Here is a 23,957-nt window from a genome sequence, read left to right on the forward strand (position 1 = left end):
AAATAATTGTATCAGTGTGTATTGTACGAGCTATTATACTGTATACGTTCGTTGTTGAGAGTTGTTCAATTGTATGTTTACGAGCTTTTTACGTTGGTATAAAGTTATGTAATACAATAATGCATCGTCGTTATTGCCGAGAACTTTTGGTGTGTTTCGTTTTTCTTCTTCTTCGTATTCTTTCTTGTCAAAAAAAAATTACCACAAACGTGAGAATAAACAGGTAACGAGAGTATAATCGGTAGCAAATTTTCTACGATGGAATAAAAATCATCTACGATTATACTGTGGTAGTTTCTTTGATTCGTCCAAGTGTATTAATTTGGAATTCACCAAATTTTAGACCAAGTTCTGTATGTGGCAAGTCTTGCGTAGAGATTAAAAACGTGCTAATTTGAGGAGGAAAAAAAACAATTTCGTAATGCAAGCATGCAGAATCACGGATTATACCATTAAGCATAAGCAATTTGTGTACACAATTCCAGTAATAAAGGTATGACACTTTAATTCCTTAGCCGTGATCTCGCTTCCTCCGCACGTTTACGTACGACGAAAAAAAAAAAACAGTTTGTAACCCACCTTCAACTATGACCCAAAAATTTTTCGTTTTGCGTTACGTGTTATAATATGTAATAATAAAAATAAAGTTTAAATGTCGGACTTCGTCCTTCAAAAAATTCTCCAGAAGATACAGAATTTTCAGACTGAGTCTTCGAGATACTGCATTTTTCTTTAAAAAAAAATTTTTTTCTCAAAATATATCCTCTAATTCAGCGGATGGGAAGGAGTCAAATGGAATGACGCACCCTGTGTTAAAGACCAGAGCTAAAAATCCAGTATTTCGGGAGGATTTTTATGGTTTCTCTAAAAATTAACCTAATTCAGATCTTGGTTTAGTAAAGAAGAAATGGAAAATAAATTATTGAAAATATCACCTTTTTCCGAAACACTGATCATCGCCATCTTCATCATCATCTGCAACGGATATTTTAGAGAGGGCGGGAGAGCCGTTATGAAACTTTCTTGACTGTGACGTAAAACCGTGGGACATGAGAAAAACGGGGGGAGAGAAATGACAGGCATGGACCGAGCGACGGGGCCCGGTGAAAATAAATCGGACCTCCCACTGCGGGGACCTACTTAGGGCCAACTTCCCACTTCGACAATTTTCGCAGGCCAAGTAGCCGGGGATACCACAAGTCCCAGTTTCTTCCGAACACCATAAGGTAGACGCCTCATGTTTTCTGTTGTCAATAGAGGCGAAGAGTTACGGGTTAAAGGTTCCTCACACCGGCAGCCGTCAGCCGGTCCCTGGAATAGAATTTAAAAAACCAACCGATCGCGCAATATCAACGATCCGGAATCGAACGATGCGGTTGGTTTCGTCATAGAGAATTATACAGAGGATCGGAGAGTTGGAAGGAAACTCGTGAATTCGTTCGGGAAATCGGAAATCGGTTTGGTCGCGGTGTCGATCAAAGTCACCGAATCGTCGGTAGATCAGGATCGGCAAATCGGAAATCAGGGTGTTCTCGTTTGTGGTTTACGAGAAGCTGATCATCGTTGCTGGTGAAAATTGCTCACAACCTGCGAATCGTTGAGAGGTTAGAGAAGAAAAATACAGAAAATTTAAAACATTTTCATTTCCCGCTCGTTCAAAGTTTCACAATGGAATAATCGCCTGTCTGTGCCGGAGCAGCTGAGGACTCGCAGTCATCGATCTAGCAAGTAAGTGTTGTACACAATAATGCACACGAAGCTGCACAGTGAAATTTTATCCTGCCGATCTCTTGCCTCCGATTTATTATTCGCAGCTTCGCGAAAAGGCCCGTCACTTTTAGTCCGACCCGATCGCGTCTACAGCATGGTGGACACTTTCAACGTTTTAAACTAGAGAAATCGTGGCGGAAATCTTACTATCATATAAGAGACCTTGTTCCGGTTTACTAAGCGTGTATGTGCCTGCACGAAAGCTATAAGACCGGTTTTCTTTCTCGTTTGTGTGCACATAGGTGTGTTAGATATACAACTAAATACGTTTATACAAGTTTATCGTTATCGTGTGCCTTTTGGTTATTTTACCAACACGTACATGCAATTACCAGCTTTCGTGTACGATATTTTAATAAGATTGCAGAGAAGAATTATAAAAGAGTATAAATGCGTTAAACACGGAGAACAAGTGTTTTTTATTTATTGTTAGTTATTCATCGCTTGGATTCTTCTGTGCATAGAAACATACTCGAATTAATACGCAAATATTCGAAAGGTGTAATGCTGCCAATTTTTTACTGCAATTTAATCTTGCGTAACACTTGCAAATTCACTCTCACACCTCACTGTTAAATGTCAGAAATAACACTGGGTAACACGAATTTTGAGTCTGGGTTCTAGATGTAAAATTTTCGTTTCTTCCACGTAACTGATAGGATAAGGAAAAAAAAATTGTTTTATTACATAAAGTTTGTTTTTGCAAGAAACCAGAACGATATTTCGGATTTTAAGAAGAATTACCTATATATTCTAAAATATTTATTTTAAATAACAATTAAAAAAAATTCAATTTCACATTTAAATCACTTTTATTCAAAAATAATAGTTAATCACAGGTTAACACAAAAAAAAATTTCCCAAGTTTATATTTAAATAGATAAATTTTCGTTCCATACATCGAATAATTACAAAAATATTCATTTATTACTTATAAAGTTTGCGTTCGTCTTTTTTACGTTGATAAATAATTCTTGAAGTTTTTGGCCTTAAGTTATGAACCAAAAATTTCCAAGACTCATCTATCAACGTAAAAAAGATAAAAGCAAACTTTACAAGTAATAAATGAAGATTTTGGTCATTATTCGATGTATAGAATGAAAATTGATTTATTTAAATATAATATGCAATAATAACTTGCGAACGAATTTCGAATGGAGTTAAAAAAGAAGAATAACTTAGTCGTTCATAATTCTAAAAAGGAAAAATAATTTCTTTTAATCACGGTCGAACTCCTCAATGAAGACGAGTGTTATTAAAAGTATGCTTCCGCATACTCGAGGCACGAATTCCTCCGATATGTAATTCGTTTTATTCGCTCGCTAGATTTTAACGCGCATTGCCTGAGGGGTCGTTCATGTAACTCCGCATATTTATCCTGTCACAAACACGGAGAAAAAGGCGCTCCTATACGCGTCTCCGCTTTGCTTTCCTGTTACGCTTTCTTCAGACCATTTCTCCCAAGCTGTACAATTTATTTAACTGCACGTATATCAGGCACCCGGACTCTGCACAGATTGCACACACATGCATCAGATTTGCAGCACTGCAGGTGAGATGCGAAATCGAACCGATTAATAGGGAAGCTGCCGCAATGCGATTCGCGGTCAAAGAGCGAAAGCTGCTTGCCATTTGTCGTAAGCCTTGAAATCCATCCATCCCACTTCGATGTAAATATAATTTCATTTAAAATTCACCGAGAGAAATTTACACTTTTAGTCATACTGCTACACACTAATTTTCATTTTACACCATGACCGAGAAATTTATACGCTTCTGGGTATAAAATAAAAATTAGTCTTGCGTAGACGCTGATGCAGCAAGAAAATCTATCCTCTCTTGCTATAATTATATTTCATTACCTATTAACAAGAATATTTATATTTCTACTGTTAATCGTACCACATTCTCTTCTCACTGTTACGACAATTTCATCTTGGTCTAAGAAGAAAATGATGTCAAGGTTTTAGATTAAATGACACCTTTTCCACCAACTTATAACCAGATAACGTGACATTAACTGCAATTATAATCACATTAAATATTAACTATCAACACATTTTTCTGTAATAATAAGAATTTGTTGAGACACCGTTACGCGGTAACGATGCATATATGTCAATCAAATTTTCTGTTAAGTTACAACGAGTCGAAGTTTACAAATTTGACTAACTACGCGGTCAGAGATTTTTAGAACGAAATCTCTGCTGCTGCTGGTGAGTCCGTGAAAAAATGTTCAAGTCTGCGTATCGGGAACTTATTTACATTCAATATTCGACAAAGTATCAAGCTGCAGAGAGAAAACTCGCGGTTACGCGTCGAGTGGTATTAATATAGTTACAGGAATAAAGTAAACTGAGAAATTTCTACCTGCAGTCGAAGCAATTGGTTATACTCGCTACAATAATCGTACGTATCATGGCAATGCCTACGCCTACAGCGTGCCAACCTCGTTGAATATAATTGTAAGATTCTATTCAGAACGTGACGTTTATATATGCGTATTAAAGAGAGTTGGAGAATCGCGGTGGGGAAAAAGAAATATGAAAGAAAGAAAGAAAGTATCGATCGATCAGCTCCTCTTTGTACCGGAATTTGACTTATAATTTCAGCCACAGTAGTTATACGAAGATGTACAAAAATTATTTTCGGAAGGGTTGAAGCGTTTCTCTGTTTTCCTTTTTTTCATATCTCTTTCAAAATTCTCATCATCCATCTAAGCAGTTTCACGGATCCGCGAATTCGTTGTTTAGAACGTTGTTGAAAGTTCAGCGGTAGAAAAGCAAAGAGCAGACAGCTCGCGGCGATATATTTTCGTTATAGCTCATGTTCTCTGACATCGTGACTTGTAATAGTAGACCAGGTGTAACAGATCCTCGAAAGCTACATCGCAATTACACGTCTTGGAACCGTTCTCTCCAAATTTCTCACAACTCGTTGCGTATAGGCCGTTGAATAGTATAAAGAAGACGACACAAAAAACGATAAAGATAAAAAAGAATTACAGTAAAAAAAAAAAAAAAAAATTCTTCTCACACTATACGGTGATAAAATCGTTGATGTACAAAGTGTGTGAGCATAATTTAATACGCGCATGATAATAAGCAGAATCATATGTACTGTTATAATGAAACGCAATGAGGACCGATGAATATATGACCATTGTCACCGGGAAAAAAAATGCCTTTTGAATCTTATACCTACGTATTTTAAAACGCGTAATAGATACCCGTCAACGTTTGAACTTTCATACGTCAATTAAAACTTTTTTAACTAACGTGATATCGTTAATTTTCTGCGTAATAAAAAAAAAAAAAAAAAAAAAAAAATTACCGTTATACGTGACCTCGATTTTTGAAAATATCTAAAAATCCTCTTCCATTTCGCGGTAGTATCAAGATCGTAGAACCTTCTGTTTTTGAGTTTGAAGGTTGCTCTATTTTTTGTTACATACGAACATTATTATACTCTGATAAATCAAAATGACGTAGAGAAAATCGTCTAAAATGAGAAGATCGCGATGAACATGGCTTTTTGATAACGGAGTTCAGGAAATAAAATACGCAAATGTATCTACAATAATCGAATGCATATTCATGAAAGAGATATGTGACACGTGCGCGAAGAACGGTACCAAGCATCAAACCGGGCGAGAATAAGATGCTGGATACAGAGGCTGACCCAGATGAAGGAGTTCCTTCAACCCTACCCCAACAGAACGGCCTCGAGGCGAAGAACGGTCGCATTTGGACACCGCGAACCAGGTTCCGTTGGGATCGAGGAGTTCAGCCTGAAGGTACGGAGAAAGGAGGTGATTGCATTCAGTTTTGGGGACCCAATTTCATCGGATTCCAGCGTGCATTGACGTGGAGCGAGAATTTCTATGAACGGCACCTGTAGCACCTTCTATTTATAATGATAATTCGAGACTCCGACGTGAGAATTGATCGAGTAAACACCGACGGTAAGAAGAATAAACGGACCTTTATGGACCCACGAATCTACATTCACTAATTTTGCTAATGGTACCATCAGAGAAAACCGGTACCGGTTATCAATGGTTCGGTCGACTTACCTTCTGGCCCACTTATTCCGATGTCCAAGCTTCCGGGGTTAGTCGACTCAAGCGAATTTGAAGGCAACCCAATTACCGCGACATTGACCAAGACTGATTTTTTATGACGATGAGACGTTGTTAATTTCGAGTGACTTGGTTTACTGTTGAACGATTAGACATATTTTGAGAAGAATTTGATGCCGGAAACCTTCAAAGTCCATCAATTTTTCCGACATTTGGTATTGCGATTGAGGTGTGAAATCCTGGTGAAGAACCGTCGAACCTTGATTCTCTGGACCGTCTAGGGTGTTTGAAAAAAAGACGATTTTTTTTTTTTTTTTCTTATGGTGTCCAAAAATTGATAGTATACCTAAAACCAAAAATTTTGGCGCCAATATGAGCTCTTAATATCAATAGTAAGGTTTGTCTCTATCCATTTCTTTATTTTTTATTTAAATAACACGGGAAATTTTGTTTTTTATTTTTGAATTTTTATTACTTTGAAACAGTTCATCGTAACAACAATCTAAAAGAAAGAGATTTGTAGGAAATTTCACGTTCTACAAAAAATGTCTGAAGATCAAAGTTCCTCAGATCAACCGTTTCAAAGATATCAGCGATCAAAAATAACACTAATCAAAAATTTCAAATATTTTCCAATAAAAGTACAGAAAAATATCATATGCCATATTTATATTATTTTTTATGTAAAATTACTTTAATTCTGTTAACCTGAGACTGTAAACTAATATAATAATAATATAAATATGGCATATGATATTTTTCTGTACTTTTATTGGAAAATATTTGAAATTTTTGATTAGTGTTATTTTTGATTGCTGATATCTTCGAAACGTTTGATCTGAGGAACTTTGATCTTCAGACATTTTTTATAGAACGTAAAATTTCCTACAAATCTCTTTTTTCAGATTGTTGTTACGATGAATCGTTCCGAAGTAATAAGAATTCAAAAATAAAAAATAAAAATTTTCCCGTGTTATTTAAATAGAAAATAAAGAAATGGATAGAGGCAAACCTTACTATTAATATTAACAGCTCATATTGGCGTCAAAATTTTTGGTTTTAGGTATACTATCAATTTTTGGACACCATAAGAAAAAAAGACTTAGTTGATATCTCGACAGAGCTTCCTTTTTCAATAGTCTGTGAGAGTAAAGTGAAGGTATCGTGTTTTGCTGTCATGTGGAACGAGGAGCGACTGTACGTCTACAGGTGAGCGTTCAATTCAGCTGAATGAAGGAAACTGGACCGCGAGTTTTTCGAGTGAAAGCTGTCCGCGGATAAACAGTTTTTGCTACGACACGACGTAGATCTGGGTGTTATGTAGCGTACGTGGAGTAACGAATTACCCAACTGAACATTAAGGTAATCGCTCTTATTGTCACGTTTGTACCGCGAAATTGCCGATGATAATCGATTCGACGTGTGACGTTGAGAATTAACTTCTGCTACAGCTGCTGGAACGGTTTTTACGGGGGTGCTCTTGTCGATTTGTTTTGAACGCAAAAAAGGCTTGACAGCCCCATTATATACACAATTCTGAACAAAAGACTCCACAATACATTTTTACTTGATGCAGGAATAAAGAAATGGCACGCAAACTACGAATTTACTATTGCGATTTTGCAGTTCTTTATTGGTTCATCAAATGAAAATTTATTGCATTCTTTTTTTACATGGTGAAAGAATCGTTAAAAAAAAGTTGTCGCTAATGGAGTATCAGGACGAATTGTCGTTTTATTGCGAACAAATTGACGTTGCGAAAGGCTTGCCGGTCTCTGGCTCACACCAACGGACTAAGAATAAGGATAATTACCGGTTACGAGAACACGTGTGGACTGCAATGTGATCCTTAACTCCTGCTCTGGTTTTAGTCCTCTTAAAATCCTGCTCCATCACCTGACTTAAGTCGGCGCGCGCTCGCTTTGCACAGATTATCCAAACCGTTTCACTCACGTTTGCAACCGCAATTTGCAATTTGCATTCACCGGGTGTCTCGCGAATTGTAGCTGAACGAACAATATATATAATTGCTTTATGTAAGATGACGATGACATTAAACGGCCGAGAATGATGCGGGAAAGTTCACAAATGACGAATAATTGCGCGATTTAAAAAACTAATTTTGCTTTTGTTTTGAGATTTGAAAATTGATAAATGTTTTTTACTTTGCACTTGTTTGCACGATAACTCGAAAACCGTTCGATGAAATTTTTTGTGAAAATTTTATTCTCACAGGTAGTTTTTGCAGTGAGTAACAAATTATTAAGACGGGACGAAATTCGAGGAAGTTCTGAAAAACTTGTTGGAATAAGAAGCCGACGTGACGACATTTGAGTTTCAAGTTTCCGGTATAAATGCGAGTGCGTTGAACCTAAAACTACTTGATTTGTCTTTCACTCAACTGAAAGCGTCGTAATTACATTAAAAAATGTAGCCTCCTTGAGAATTCTGTTACAGATGGTAAAAGCCGTGTATAAACTCATAGAATCGTAAACTATTTTTCAAATTTCAAATCTCAAAGTGAAGATTACACTAGTATCTGATTTCAGTGGTAAAATTTGTTTTTTCAAGCTATTTTTTGTAATCAACCATTTCACGATTCATCTGAAAAGCAACATTTTTCCTTGATATTTTTATCCCAGCAAATATTTTACGACGAGAACGAACATTTTAAGCTTTCACTTGGAGTATTTCTGGGGGGGAGGGATTCTTATGTTTATTATTTTTTTTTCTTTATGAAAATGGCATTGAACCTGAATCGATACCGAATTATAAATTTAGGAAATTTATTGTTAGTTTTTTAATTTATTATTTATTTTTTCGATTATTCAACAATTTCGAATAATCGAAAAAATCACCAACAACCAATTTCACATCGTTATGTAGAATTGATAGATAGATATTCAACACTTGAATCGATGTAAAAATAGAAAAAAAAAAAAATAGGAAAATATTCGTCACTTATCTTACGACATGTAGAAAAATTAAAAAAGGTTGTTTTTGGGTAAAACTACAAAATAATGAATTTAAGAAAATGGCTCAGAAAAAAAACGGAATTTTTTTCTATCCCCCACACTTTAAACTGTCGTCCATCGTATGATGGAATAAAAATAAAATTGAGTCACTTTGCAACCCTTCGTCTGGTGGAAAAAAAATGTAACTAATACAACCAGGCTGACATATGACCGTTGACCATATTTTTTCCACATGTGGATGGTAGAACAGGCATATTATTGATTATCTTTAATTAATTTATGTGACATGAGTATTTTGAAACTCCAATTATTACGATTTTCTTTGATTAAAATTAAAAACTTAGGTTATGTGCTGCCAAAATGGCGTCGAAAACCAGACTCTGACGTCATGAGGACCGTTTCCAACACCTAAATTGAAAACGGAAACGAGACACCATCAGACACTTGCTGCTCTCTGTGAGGAGTTGCTGAGTTCGTTCGCAGTGCACGAATCGCTGGATTGACAGACGTTGTGCATAACTACCTCGGCATAAGTCCGTACCTTACATGTCAGCTCTGAATGCACCTAGACACAGTACCTATGTAATGATCTAGCCGTGCCTACTCGAGCACTGTTTTCTATTCTCGAGTTTCAACTAGCGGTCTTGTATTATCATATTTTCCCCTCTGCCTGTACTGATTTTAATCACTTTCGATTCATTATTGTTTGTCACATTACAATTTCTGTATTGATTTCATAGGTTTCCGCTCAAAAGACGTTTCTGCTGCTACATTGATCATACGTATAATTTGATGATGATGATTTTTTAATAACGCAGGATATAGCGGAAGAGAATGAGATTCATGATTTAAGGGGTCACTACCCAATTGACGAGGAAAAATAAGGGGTTTTCAAGAATTTTTTTTAATAAGTTTTAATTGTGAATGTTGACTTAGGCTTTGTTAGGCTTAGTAAATACACTCTCGAATTACTTTAAAGAAATTTTTCATCGATTTTAATCACTTTTTATAGACAAAAATCGTAAGTGAAAATCAGTTTGAAAAAAAAGGTGGATCCCAAAAACTAAAAAATCGAACGAATTCAGATTTGGCATGTTAATAGCCTTGGAATGAATCATACGATTTTTGATATTTCCAAAATTAACGAAATGACGGCCATTTTTTGAAAAAGTTGAAAAAGTCCACTTTTTCTTGCCGTTTTTTGGAAAAAAATGTACAGTTAAAATCAAAATTTCAAAAAACTTGAAAAGAATTGATCCTCCGTTGGGTAGACCCCTTAAATAACGAATCGTTGTGTTAGCATTTAAATTCAAATAGCAACCGAAGACACGAAAACCAGTTATTTGAAAATTGAATCTTTAACATGGCGCTCATGGCAATTGCAAGTTTTTTTTTAACGGGAATGCTATCACAATTATTTCACAAGATCCATGGACCTCGACAAAAAACGAGATAATGGTTGCTGGAATAATAATGTTTGTAACGATATGTTGAAAAGGAGACGCTGCCGACCGTTTCGAAAAGATTTTTAATAATTAACACGACGGTGTTTAAATTCAAAATGTCACGTCCTTGATCCGACGATAATGCGCGGAATTTGAAAGTCGAGAATCGTATTTTTTCATAACCTCTATTGATTTATTACCATAAATAACAAAATGAAGATTAAAACGTTCATTTTTGATAAACATATAAATCTGTTGTACATTGATATGTATAAAAATAATGGAACTATACACTCGTTATTAATTTTTATCCGATGACAACGTTCGTCAAGTGAAAAACTGTGGACAGAATTTTATTGATAAATTAATAAAAAAACTATAATCCAAAATCTTCTTAAAATTCATGAATTTTACTGTTTACCATTAATCCAACAACCTTATATGCAAATTATACTTCTCCAAAAGGATGTTCTACTGATTCCGGAGTCATTAATAAGAACCACCATAAACGTTTATATAATAAATATCTATAAAATTGCAATTTTCAGTACATATGTACATACCAGATTAAATTTTGAGCAAAAATTCGTCGTCAAAAGACGTTGTCTGCGATTGTTGATAAAATGGTATCAGTTAGCTGTTGTTTCACGTTTTATGCAATATTTGTATCTACTGATGACTGTAGTATATAAGCCTGTTCAACAGAATACAAATTTTCTTTTAAAAACGTTTCTTACAACGTGAATAAAAATATTTCATAGAAACTTTGTGTTATCGATGACGAGAAATATGATAATAATAAATTGTGATTGAATCGGCGCATGAATTAACCAAATTCACTATCCATAGTACGCCAGGAAGAGAGACAAAAAAATATAGAATATAAAATAATCTTTATTCATTACAAATTACATTTTGCAAATTTGGGGAGTGAGAAAATGGAGAGTGAACAGGTGAGCAGTGTGAGAGACAGAGAGAATGAAAAAGAGAGAGAGAGAGAGTGAGAAGCTTTCGCGCGATCGGCGAAAGTAATACGAGCTCGATATTTACTTCCTTTTTTTCCGTTTCTTCGGGTATTTCTTTTTGTCGATTCACGTAACTATACTAGAGCTGTTTATGTCATCGGAACTCGCGGGTCGCGAGTGAAAACGCATCTTACTAACTTTTTTCTTTCTGTTTGGTCGGTCTTTTTTTTTCTGTTTAATTTTATTTTCATTTTTTACCAGCCTTGACTATTAGTTAACTTTTATCTCTTCCAAGCGACAATTCTATAAGCGAATGAAATCTCAAGTGATTAATAGGCTATTACATCGCATCTTACGCTTATACATATAGACATACACTTTACAGGCAGGCATTTAGCTGTTGTTGAGGAATTTCACAATCTTAAAACTGGTTTTAGACACACCCGTTTGAAAAACGGTATATAATTCTATGTATATATATGTTTTTATATCTACTTATAAGGCCCGAGGTTTACTCAAACGACGATTTTCGCTTCTCTCTTTATAAGTATAGTAATATAATGCAGAGACATAATGCAACAGGTGAACAGCGAAACTTTTGTCAAAATTCCACGTGACTTTGGTTTATGCACTTTGTATATAATTATTGTGATTTATTTTTAACGAGATTCATTACCCTTGAAATACCTTTGATCTCGTAATTCGGTCGGTTCGAAGAAAAAAGAAAAATCGATCTAGACACGACAGGAGATAACAGCTCCAAATCAGGAGTCAACGATTTTTTTCAGTCGAATAATTAATTCAACTAATTATTGGCTACTCAAGAACAATTTATCGGTAAAGAAATTGGCATATAATAGTCGAAAGAATCACAGCGAGCATAATGATTATCGTAAAGTGACTGCAAGATTGAAAAATAATAAAAAAAAAAAAAAAAAAAAAAAAAAAAAAAAACAGGGAACTCGAATCGAAGTTATTCAATTAATAATACAAAATTCTTACGCGGGATGATCGAAGATCTCTTATAAACGGGTCACAATCTCAGAATGTATAAAGCGAGATCAGTCGCAAAATCCTAAACTCACAAGCGGTATTAAAATTTAAGAAAATAAGAGGAATAAAAAAAAAAGTTTACTTTAAAAATACGAAAAAAAAAAATAGAATAAAAAATAACTTAATGACTGATAAAAAAAACTGATAAAAAACTGATTAATAACTGATAAAAACAATACTTTAGACTAAAAAGAAGTCTTAGACCAAAATACTAGGAAAGTGGAGAAAAAAAATTAAATTGTTTTTGAAGAAAATCAAAATCAACCGTGTTTCTCGTAGAACATAGCATTTACTTAATTAGTCTGCTGCGTTGTCTGTTTGAAAAAAAAATGTGCCAATTAAAATTGTTAAGATACCTAATTACTTTAAGTGTCGCACATAAGTACCAAGCTTAAGTTGAATGAAAAATGGAAAACGCGGCTTGAGGGCGCTAGCTGCTCCTGCTGCGTCTTCCGGTACAAAGAAACAGAAATCAGTCAGCTAGCAAGTATGGTGAAATTTTCAAAGAAAGTGTATCCAATATAATCCTGCATGTACTTGCTAAATCCGTCAGTAAAATTATTCCTAAATGTATGTTAAATTGTTAAGCTTCGATACAAGTATAAATACTCCTAAGAAAGGTACGTAAACTACAATAAACTGCAAACTAGCAATTCTCATGTGAAACCGCGTGCAACATGTAACCACCATTTCCTTGTTTGATTGTAAATGTTGCAGGCCCCTTTTGTACTTTTGTTATCCTCTTCAGTTCTTATTAACAATAACTCAAATAAATAAGAGATTTAAACCAGACTGAAATTCAATATATGTATACCCACTTCCAACCAAAGAAGAAATATTACAACAGGTTATGGGCCCAGACATAACCAAGGGTATACATATGAACTGAAATAAAAGAGGATAACAAACGTCTGGAAAACAATCGAGTCATGGATACAGTCAGATCTCAACTGGAAAATCTCGCAGAGGACAGTCAGGGAGAAGTCAACTACGAGTCATGGAGGTTCAAGCTGAACCTAACCTTAAAGACTAAGGATCTTTTTCAAGTCGCAACGGGTGCTGAGGTTAAACCGCAGGGACCAGATACTGAAGCAAGCGTCAAGGCCTGGATGAAGAAAGACATTGAAGCTCAAACACTTATAGGTTTAAATGTAAGTAGCGATATAGCAAAGAAAATCTGTAACTGTACGACTGCGAGGCTGATGCTCGAAAAGTTAGAAACTCTATATGAGAAAAAGTCAGATATTACTATTGAAAACTTACAAAGGCTATTCTTTAGTTATAAATATAATGAGAGCAAATCCGTAATTGAAAATTGCATGAAAATTCAGCAATATGCAGACAGATTAAAAGCCGGAGGCGAAGAAATTAAGGAAGGGTGGATTATATCGCGAATTCTGAATATGTTGCCACCTAGATTATATCATTTCAGAACCTCTTGGGATTGCATGAGTAGTACAGACAAAAATCTAAACAAACTTTTTGAATTTTTGCGTCTAGAAGAAGACAGACTAAATGAAAGTAAAGGCGAAAGCCATAATTCTCGAAACGCTCTTATATCAAAACAGTCAGGAAAAGATTATAAACCGCCGAGTCAGAAAATTGAATGTTTCAAGTGTGGAAAGGCAGGTCATTTAAAGAAAGATTGTCGAGGTAGGCCATGTGAAAAGTATTTAGACTATTGTAAGAAAAACTATGGCTGTAATATTTGTAAGAAAAAGGGTCATTTTGCAAAGGATTGTTGGAACAACAAAGAAAAGAATGAAAAGTCTGATAAAGAAGAGTCCACAAAAGGTAAAAGTGATAGACGAGCATTTATAACAATAAGCCTATCAGCTGCAAATGTAAATCACATAAATTCTTTACCAAATTGTAGTGATTTATGGTACCAAGACTGTGCTGCGACACAGCACATGACGTCTCATATGGAATGGATGAGTGATTATGTAAAACTCGAAAAGCCTGTAATGGTCGTGATCGGTGACGCAACCCAAATTGAAGGGATAGGCATAGGGAATGTTAAGTTAGAAGCATTCGACGGTGAGCGTTGGTGTAAAATTGAGCTAAAGGATGTACTACACACACCAAAGATGCCTTTCAATTTATTGTCTGTTACTAAAATATTAGATAAGGGTTACATTCAAACTGCAGATGCAAAAAACTCCTATTTCATGACTAAAAATGGAAATGAGATTGTCGCCATAGCAAATAGGGAAGGAAATTTATTCAAAATGATGTTTCGTATGGATAGGTCAGAAAGTACAAAGAGTGAGTCAGTTCGTTCAGACAGTTGTCTAGTCAGTATTTCTATAAAGCAGTGGCACGAACGAATGGCGCACCAAAACATTAAGTATATTAAAAACGTATTAGATAAAAAGGGTATTAAATATATCAACGACTGGGAAGAGTATGTTTGCGAAGGATGTGCTTACGGGAAGCAACACAGGGTGTCTCATCCGAAAAATAGTAAAGTAGCCTCACGACCGCTGGATCTGATACACGTAGACTTAGGTGAGATAGAAACTAGATCTTTAGGAGGAGCGAAATATTTTCTTCTTCTAAAAGATGACTTTACACATTACCGAACAGTTTATTTTCTCAAAACCAAAGACGAGGCAGTTACAAAATTAGACATATTCCTAAAAATGGTGCAAAACCAATTTGACAGAAAAGTTAAGACTCTCAGGTCAGACAATGGCACGGAGATTAAAAATTGTGATACTAAGAAACTATTAGACAATCTAGGAGTTCTTCATAGCAAGACTAATACATATACGCCAGAACAAAATGGTCGAATCGAACGTGAAATGCGTACAATCGTAGAGGCAGCTAGAACTGCGATACAATCGAAAGGTTTAGATGAAAATTTGTGGGCCGAAGCAATAAATTACGCAGTATTTACAATTAATCAGACTGGTACAAGCTCACAAAAGAATAAAACACCAGCCGAACTGTGGTTTGGACGCACAATAGACATAAGTAAGCTAAGAATCTTTGGATGTGACTGTTACGTTTTATTACCAAAGCATAAACAAACAAAAATCGGTAAAAAGTCGATAAAAGGTATATTTGTAGGTTACGATTTAGATTCACCGAGTTACAGAATCTATGTCAAAGATAAAAATGATGTGATAAGCTCTGAAAATGTAATTTTTGATGAAAAATTTAAGTCAAATCAAAGTCTAACCGAAATGCAGATGCCTCTAAATGAAAACGAAAATGAAAATATTGAAATTGAGTCAGTAGATTCGGAATATGATACACCTGACAATGACACTTCAGATGAAAGCCAAAACTCCGAAATAGTTGAAGCTGAAAATCAAAATGAGGGTGTAAAGTTAAGAAATCGTAACGAGTTAAGAATGCCCAGAAAATTTGCCGAGTATGAGACAGGCTGGATAAATAGCGCAAACAATTGTGCAATGATAGGTGAAGTAGAAGATATATCCGTATCTGAAGCACTGAAAGATAAAAATTGGTACAAAGCAATGCAAAATGAATTCGAGTCTCTAGTCAAAATGAATACTTGGAAATTAGTAGAACTACCGAAAGATGCTAAACCATTATCCTGCCGTTGGGTTTTACGTCAAAAATCCGATGGTACAGAGAAAGCTAGATTAGTAGCGCGAGGATTTGAACAGGAAAAGGGTATAGATTATTTTGAAACGTTTAGTCCTGTTGCTCGTCATGCATCTATTCGATTGTTGCTAAGTCTTGCCGCGTCAAACAAAATGAAGCTAATGACATTCGATGTTAGAACAGCCTTCTTACACGGTGAATTAGAAGAAAATATATATATGTATCAACCTGAAGGATTTGATGATGATTCAGGACGCGTTTGTAAGCTCATTAAGAGTCTGTATGGTCTGAAGCAATCACCTAAAAATTGGAATGAGAAAATCTCATCGTACTTAAAAACATTTGGATTAGAAAATACTGAAGATGATCCGTGTGTATATTATAATAAAGACAGAACCGTCATTATGATCTTATTTGTTGATGACGGAATAATTGCTGGAAAAGATGAATCTAAACTAGTACAAATATTGAGAAAAGTGAATCAAAAGTTTGAGATCACATTTAATACTGCTACAAGCAATCGTCTGTCATATTTAGGGATGAATATTGAAGTAAATTCAAATGGCATTTTCGTAAACCAAGTCCAGTACACTGAGAAAATTATCAAAAGATTCAACCTTGAAAACTCTAGTCCTGTATCCACACCGATGGAACGTGGTATGATAACTGACGAAGGAAAATTTGTAAACGATCAACCACTTGATAAACTAAATCCATATCGTGAAGCCATAGGTAGCTTACTTTATTTAGCTACAATTAGCCGTCCAGATATTAGCTTTGCAGTGAACTATCTTAGTAGACAGATGAGTAAACCGATGACGAGTCATTGGAGAATGGTAAAACGTGTGTTTCAATATTTAAATGGCACAACGAATTTTGGAATCTTCTTTAACGGAGATGATAACGTAATAGCCTATACTGACTCAGATTATGGAGGAGATCCAGTGACTGGAAAGTCAACAAGTGGTGTGCTTATTTTGAGAGGAGGCCCTATTGTATGGCACACACAGAAGCAACGCCATGTAGCAAATTCTACAGCCGAGGCTGAATATCGAGCAGCAGTATCATCTATTGATGACATTTGCTGGATACGACGTTTAGGTAGCGAGCTAGGCATTACAAATCTAAATGAACCCACAACTTTATACGTTGATAACAGATCAGCTATCTGTATGTTGCAAAACACCCATGAAGGGAGAATTACAAAAGGAAAGAAACACATAGACATCTCACGTAAGTTCATTCAAGAACATTTAGAATCTACTATTACCTTAAAACATGTAAAGAGTAACGAACAAATAGCCGATATTTTAACAAAACCTTTACCCTATGTAAGTTTCAAACTATTACGAAGTAAAGTAATTAAGGAGGAGTGTTAAGATACCTAATTACTTTAAGTGTCGCACATAAGTACCAAGCTTAAGTTGAATGAAAAATGGAAAACGCGGCTTGAGGGCGCTAGCTGCTCCTGCTGCGTCTTCCGGTACAAAGAAACAGAAATCAGTCAGCTAGCAAGTATGGTGAAATTTTCAAAGAAAGTGTATCCAATATAATCCTGCATGTACTTGCTAAATCCGTCAGTAAAATTATTCCTAAATGTATGTTAAATTGTTAAGCTTCGATACAAGTATAAATACTCCTAAGAAAGGTACGTAAACTACAATAAACTGCAAACTAGCAATTCTCATGTGAAACCGCGTGCAACATGTAACCACCATTTCCTTGTTTGATTGTAAATGTTGCAGGCCCCTTTTGTACTTTTGTTATCCTCTTCAGTTCTTATTAACAATAACTCAAATAAATAAGAGATTTAAACCAGACTGAAATTCAATATATGTATACCCACTTCCAACCAAAGAAGAAATATTACAACAAAAATTGATCAAAAAGTTACGGTTCAATAAAGTCGCTAATCACAATCCGTGATTACATTTATTTCCTACTCACTTTATTTCCTCGCATTAGTCGCACCCTTAAATCTAACATAACGATCAAATAATATTCCGAAAGAGGAGATAATCTCGATGAAGTTACTTCCTCATATCTATAAAGCGCATGTAATTAATATACGTACGTGCGCATATTTGTGATCGTATGAATTTCAGTTCACTGATTCGAAAGCGTTGAATTCTCATATCGGTGTCAATAATTAGGCAAAATACGTTTCCGGCCATTCTCAAGTCTCGGATGTTTTCCCATTGCCGGAGATTCAAAAGAAAGAAACGAAAGGCAAGGCATAAAGTAATCGCATCGTAAACGAAAAATTATATGATGGGTTAAAAAGAAACTCTCGCTATAACATATCATGCAGATTATATTAATTTATATATCATAACCATAGGCTTTCACTTTTTATAGATGAGCCTCTGCACATAGAGACTGTGTCGAATACTTTATCCTGCCCCACCACTTTATCTCGACAGTGTCAGGGATAAACGAATCTCGATCTTAATTCTGAAAGTCGAACGTCAGGTTTAAATCTTATGTGTTGGCTAAAAGTGACTGCAAGGGGCGGGAGGGGGGAAGCAGTTGCGTTTGAAAAAAATTCATTTCTTGCATATCATTTATATTATAAACAAATTTACACGAAGGTGCTTATAAAGAAGCGTTGAACACCTCAGAAACGCGGGGAAGTAAATTTCCTATACCGCTCAAGCGATCAGAGTGAAACTTGGGCAATTAATGCCTTATTTTGGAAAAAAGTGGAGCGTCTTTTTACTTTTTTAAAATTTGGAAAAAAAATTTACAGATTGGTTACCACCCACAGAAATTGGCCAAATTTTCACAGTTGCACTGAATGGATCGAACTATCCGGTATGATGCCACTCGGCGGTGATGAAACACACATTTTGAGTCCAGTCCCGTGAGATTTGACGGTGAAATGACGAAATGGCAGCTGATTTGGTTTTCGATTACGAAGTACACCGAAATCTCATTTTGGCGACATTTGTTACCGATGTTTCATGCATGTCGGTAATTTTTTACCGACATCTCACGTATACATTACCGGCATGCGCGTAATGTCGGTAACAAATGTCGCCAAAATGAGATTTCGGTGTTCTTTGTATTCGAAAACCAGATCAGCTGCCATTTCGTCATTTCACTATCAAATCTCATGGTACTGGGCTCAAAATGTGTGTTTCATCCACGGGTCTTTATAAGCACCTTAATATCATTCGCGTACTCGTCGAATTCGTGACTGCCTCTCGTTATTGCATAAATTTATGGATCAGAAATAGTAATTGGCTTTGGATAATAAAGTGTTTATTGATTGCTTCTATGTATTAGAATAACGCAAGAATCTAAGCCCCTTTCTTTTAAACTATCTCTAACGGTCCTTTTACCCACAATTTTCTAAAAAATACTTAACCCACTAATGGATTCCTATTAATCTCGTTACAGCCTGATTTCTAATGAACACCAGCGACGAGACAATCAGCGAGATGTCGAACATCTATAACAACTCGGTGGTGAGGTTTTACCAACGTTTGTTCTACGAATGGGCAGGTGAGTTTATTCGAGAATCTCATTTTAGGTTACTTGGAACAATTGGATCCCCGCCATCTTGATTCAGAATATTACTCTACAAATTTTTAAAATCATTATCAGGTCATTCTCAACGTCATCACATATGTATATGGCATTGAATTCGAGAAGAGAAACTGTCGAAGAATTTTGAAAGAAATGAATCAAAATACGAACTTTCACATTTTTACAAACATTCGGATACAAAATTGTTATCTCAGAATGAAAGAATCTCTGCAAAAAATTTGATAAGTTATATCCGTTCACCGAAAACGAGTCGATGTTATCGAATGTTTTAACTTCATTATGCGCAGTTAAATGTTTACATCACTGGCTGTAACTTCAACGCAAGTGAGTGTGAAAAAAAAAAAAAAAAAAAAAAAAAAAATTCATAGAACCCTATTATAAATACTTTGACCATAATTTTTAAAGAAGCTTACTGTTTTCTTTCCATTCGATTTTAGAGACTCGTGAAATCGTCAGAACACTTTGACGGAAAAAACGTGTCAAGTGCAATTATACTAATCGAGTTCGCATATCACGTGCTTTGAATTTTTTTCATCCTCCAGGTTTTTGCAAGCAAATAAATCGATCAGCATTTTTCCACCTGTCAATTAACTTATTCGATAAGATTATTACTTTTTTGCTCTGTCACAGATGTGAGGACAAAAGACTGGTTTCTGATGGGGTCGCCGGTCCCAGGCGCCACCATAATGTTCGGCTACCTCTACTTCGTTCTTTCCTGGGGCCCGAGGCACATGGAGCACCGGAAACCGTATCAGCTCAAGAATGTTCTGATTCTCTATAACTTGTTCCAAGTCATTCTCAGCATTTGGCTATTCTGCGAGGGCCTCGACGCTGCCTGGCTCACTAAATACAGCTGGAAGTGCGAGCCCATAGATTTTTCAAACACACCAGAAGCGCTCCGGGTTAGTTTTGACACGAGATTAGATTCATTCCAATATTAATATCTCCACTTTCTCCCCACATTTCTTCTCTCTCTTTCTTTCTTTGACTCGGTGCAATTAATATTAATTTAATGCGGACCAGTTACGCTGGTCAACTTTACCAAATTAGGAAGACATTTTGCGAAAGATTCGAGTTTGATTTCACAAAAAAGGAAAAAAAAATGTTTTGTTTTGTTTTGTTGTGTTGTTTTTTTTCAATGCTTTTTTATGACCGTATAAATTACCATATATAATAATATATATTCGATTTTTACTGCCTCTTGATTGTCACGTTTAAATTGATTTGTTCAACTTCAAATTTACTATTTGCATGTAAAAAAAATAATTGTAGAAATAGTTGAATATTTTTTTTTTCTTATCTTTGTGTGTTTTTTCAAATTCTAAGTGTATTATACTTGTGGATCAAATTGAATCGAAAATATTATCGAAAGGTGTATAATAATTATTTTTGTGGTTGGTGTTTGGCGAGATCCTTGATGAATCCTTTATCCTTTATGATAAATTCCTACCAGTTTTCTATATTTTTCCGTTAGATAATTTCTTTTCTCTTTCGTCCATTTTTCAACTCACACGTAATCGCAAGAAGTGAATTTAAGACGTAGAAAAATCTGAACGTCTTTCTGATCTACCCGATCGCTGATCGATTTACAATAAGATCTACGTAGCGTTAAATTAAAAACCGGAAATATTCACGCCCTAACTGATAATAACAATAACTGATCCACAGATCGCCCGAGGCGTCTACATTTACTTCCTGGCAAAAATCTCCGAGCTCCTCGACACCGTCTTCTTCGTCCTGCGGAAGAAGGATCGGCAAATAAGCTTCCTCCACATGTATCATCACACTGTCATGCCTATAGTCGCTTGGGGAGCTACTAAGTATTATCCTGGCGGCCATGGGACTTTCATAGGTAAAAAAACAGAAAAAAACGGAAAAAAAAAGTGGAATGGCGACAAGACAGGGTCGTGATATCAAATTATCGAACAGTCGAAAGTCAAAGTATCGCAATAAAAATGCGAAGTGTAAAACGTCAAAACCGTTCTACTATATTAGAAAGTTAAAAATAATGAATCGTTAGAACGAATGAGGATGTATAAACGAACCGAAATATTTATATATATGGTGTATTCCACGCCAACTCGACCAGTGTTAAACGCCGACAATCTCAAAATTATTTCATGTTTTTTTTTTTTTTTTTTTTTTTTTATTTTACTCGGTAAAAAACGCTGACTGAATTTTTTTAATGTTTTTTTATTGAACCGTTTATGGTTTATCAATATCAATTCTTCAAAAATCTGCCCCCCCCCCCGTCAAGGAGAACCTGGGGAAAATTTTTTTTTCCATTTTCTTATTAAATAATTTGGAATTTAAAAATTTTTAAACCCAAAATTATCTTTACTAACTAGACAAGCGCATCATCGAATTGGTGAAACCGAACATTTACAAGTAAATTGACCCTTTTTTGGCACTTGTGATGTGATTCTGTATTAATTTTGGGTTTGAATATTTAAAAATTCCGAATTAGGTGATACAAAAAATAGAAATAAAATTCCGCCAACGTTTTCCTTTACGGTAGGTGTTTTGTGTCATTGTCTAGATTTTTGAAAATATTTGCAGATTTTCAAAAATGGGCATTTACAATCGACTTCAAATATTTGTAAAAAATAAACGAATTGATACAAAAATTTGAAAAAAATTCGGGTCACGTTTTTTACCGAGTAGAATGTTAGAAAAAAATATGAAATGATTTTGAGAAGGTTGGGGTTTTAGAATGGTCGAGTTGGCGTGGAATGCACTATATAAAATTTACCTATGTTCAACAAATTTTGAAATACGTAATGGCGATCCTTGCAGCTCTTGTATCGCTCTTCTACTTATCTATAACTTGTGTTTCGATGCCGGTTTTCACCACTTATGAAGCATCTTCTTTCTTATTCCGATTTTTTCTCCTCCTTCATCCCATCTTATTTCAGGTATCATCAACACCTTCGTCCACATCGTCATGTACACCTACTACCTTCTGGCGGCGATGCTGCCACAGTATCAGGCCTACTTGTGGTGGAAGAAATACATCACCACCTTGCAAATGGTAAATATTTCAATCGATTTTTGATCTTGTCAACTTTTACAGATTTTGGAGAAGAAATGTTTGACGGTAATCCTCTCTTGCTCCTCGTATTAATAAAGTCTGAATTCCTTCAATGAAACAACACCTTCTGGCATCATTCGAGGAACGACAACTTTACAAATTGAAAATCAAATTTCCAATCATAAAGAGCTTAAATGACTTAAATGTTTATTCAAATAACGAACAATGAATTAAGGTAGCTTAAATCCATGAAAAATGGTTTCAACTCATTGACATTCTATTGATTTTTTCTCATCGATTTCCATTTATTTTCAATGATTCACTTAGCGTTCCAGACAATTTCCAATGATTTGTTACGATATTCCCGCAGTTTGGATTAAAATCGCTTCGAAAACTCGAAAATCATTCAAAATCAGGAATAATAAAAATAAATTATAAAAATATTTCGTAATAAATGTCACTCAATTGGAATGAAAGCATTTTATAAGGCTTTATTCAAGCTTTCCTCGATTTGAAGTAAATTTCGTGTCGCTCACGTTACGTTTCTTCTCACTTTCTTCTTCTTGTTTTCATTTATTTATTTTTTTCCTCATCTGCATATACTCTCAAAGTTGCTAAACGTCGTCATGGGCATTAAAAACGATTATATTCATTATTATTATTATTATTATTATTATTACTATTATTATTATTATGTATCAAGAGGAGTCTGAATTGTCACCCTGTTGATTTTCTTGGGGTATTTTCAGGGACAATTCTGCATCGCCTTCCTGCACAGTCTGCAGCTGCTGTTCTACGACTGTGACTACCCAAAGTGGTCACTGATGATCATTCTGCCTAACGTGACTTTCTTCTACTTACTGTTCGCGGACTTTTACAACAAGGCCTACGACAAGTCGAAAGCCTCGGACACTGTGGCGACTTGTAAGGTTCGGGAGGATGAAGAAAGTCGGAGGGTGACCGAGGGTGAAATACGTAACGGGAAAACGAAGAACGCCTGATCGAATAGCGACTGAGATTTTGGGAGATTTGAACGGTCTGAGGACTCTGACCGAAAACACTTGGCGCAAAGGACGGCTTCCTTAATTTCGAAAAAATTGCCTTATACGCGGATATATCAGCCTTTTGTATCCTGTGAGGATGCTGAACGGTTGGATCAAAAAAATTGTTCAACTTAAATCGATCAGTTTCGGCTTAATAAGTAACGTATTTAGCGATCACCTTTGTACATAGGTATATAATCTAAAGATCTAGTTGATAGATAAAATAATTGGACGAAATTATATAGGATGAAAATGAAGTTCAGCCTGCGATGATTACATTCCAGGGATTTCACAGTGTTACTCTTAATAAATGCTGCTGGAATTCCAGTTCTTAAAAAGTAACGATTACTAGAAGATAATCAGTTTGAATATTCGGTTCACAATTCTATTCAAGGAAGCTTGCCTCGTTTAACATCAAATTTTACTCGATCACGCTAGTGGAGTGAATTTTTTCACAATTAGT

The 23,957-nt window shown here is 35.3% G+C and overlaps 1 protein-coding gene across 1 annotated transcript; it reads left to right on the forward strand.

Annotated features, from left to right (window-relative positions):
• Positions 1–1,613: 1,613 nt before the first annotated feature.
• On the forward strand, positions 1,614–23,458 carry LOC124408594 (elongation of very long chain fatty acids protein AAEL008004-like). The gene is made up of 6 exons (XM_046885624.1): positions 1,614–1,728; positions 19,271–19,375; positions 20,051–20,325; positions 21,092–21,272; positions 22,336–22,451; positions 23,201–23,458. The coding sequence occupies exons 2-6, from the start codon at positions 19,282–19,284 to the stop codon at positions 23,450–23,452; spliced, it is 918 nt and encodes a 305-aa protein (XP_046741580.1). The 5' UTR covers positions 1,614–1,728; positions 19,271–19,281; the 3' UTR covers positions 23,453–23,458.
• Positions 23,459–23,957: the final 499 nt, after the last annotated feature.

The sequence above is a fragment of the Diprion similis genome, chromosome 8, assembly GCF_021155765.1.
Source record: "Diprion similis isolate iyDipSimi1 chromosome 8, iyDipSimi1.1, whole genome shotgun sequence".
Classification (NCBI taxonomy): domain Eukaryota; kingdom Metazoa; phylum Arthropoda; class Insecta; order Hymenoptera; family Diprionidae; genus Diprion; species Diprion similis.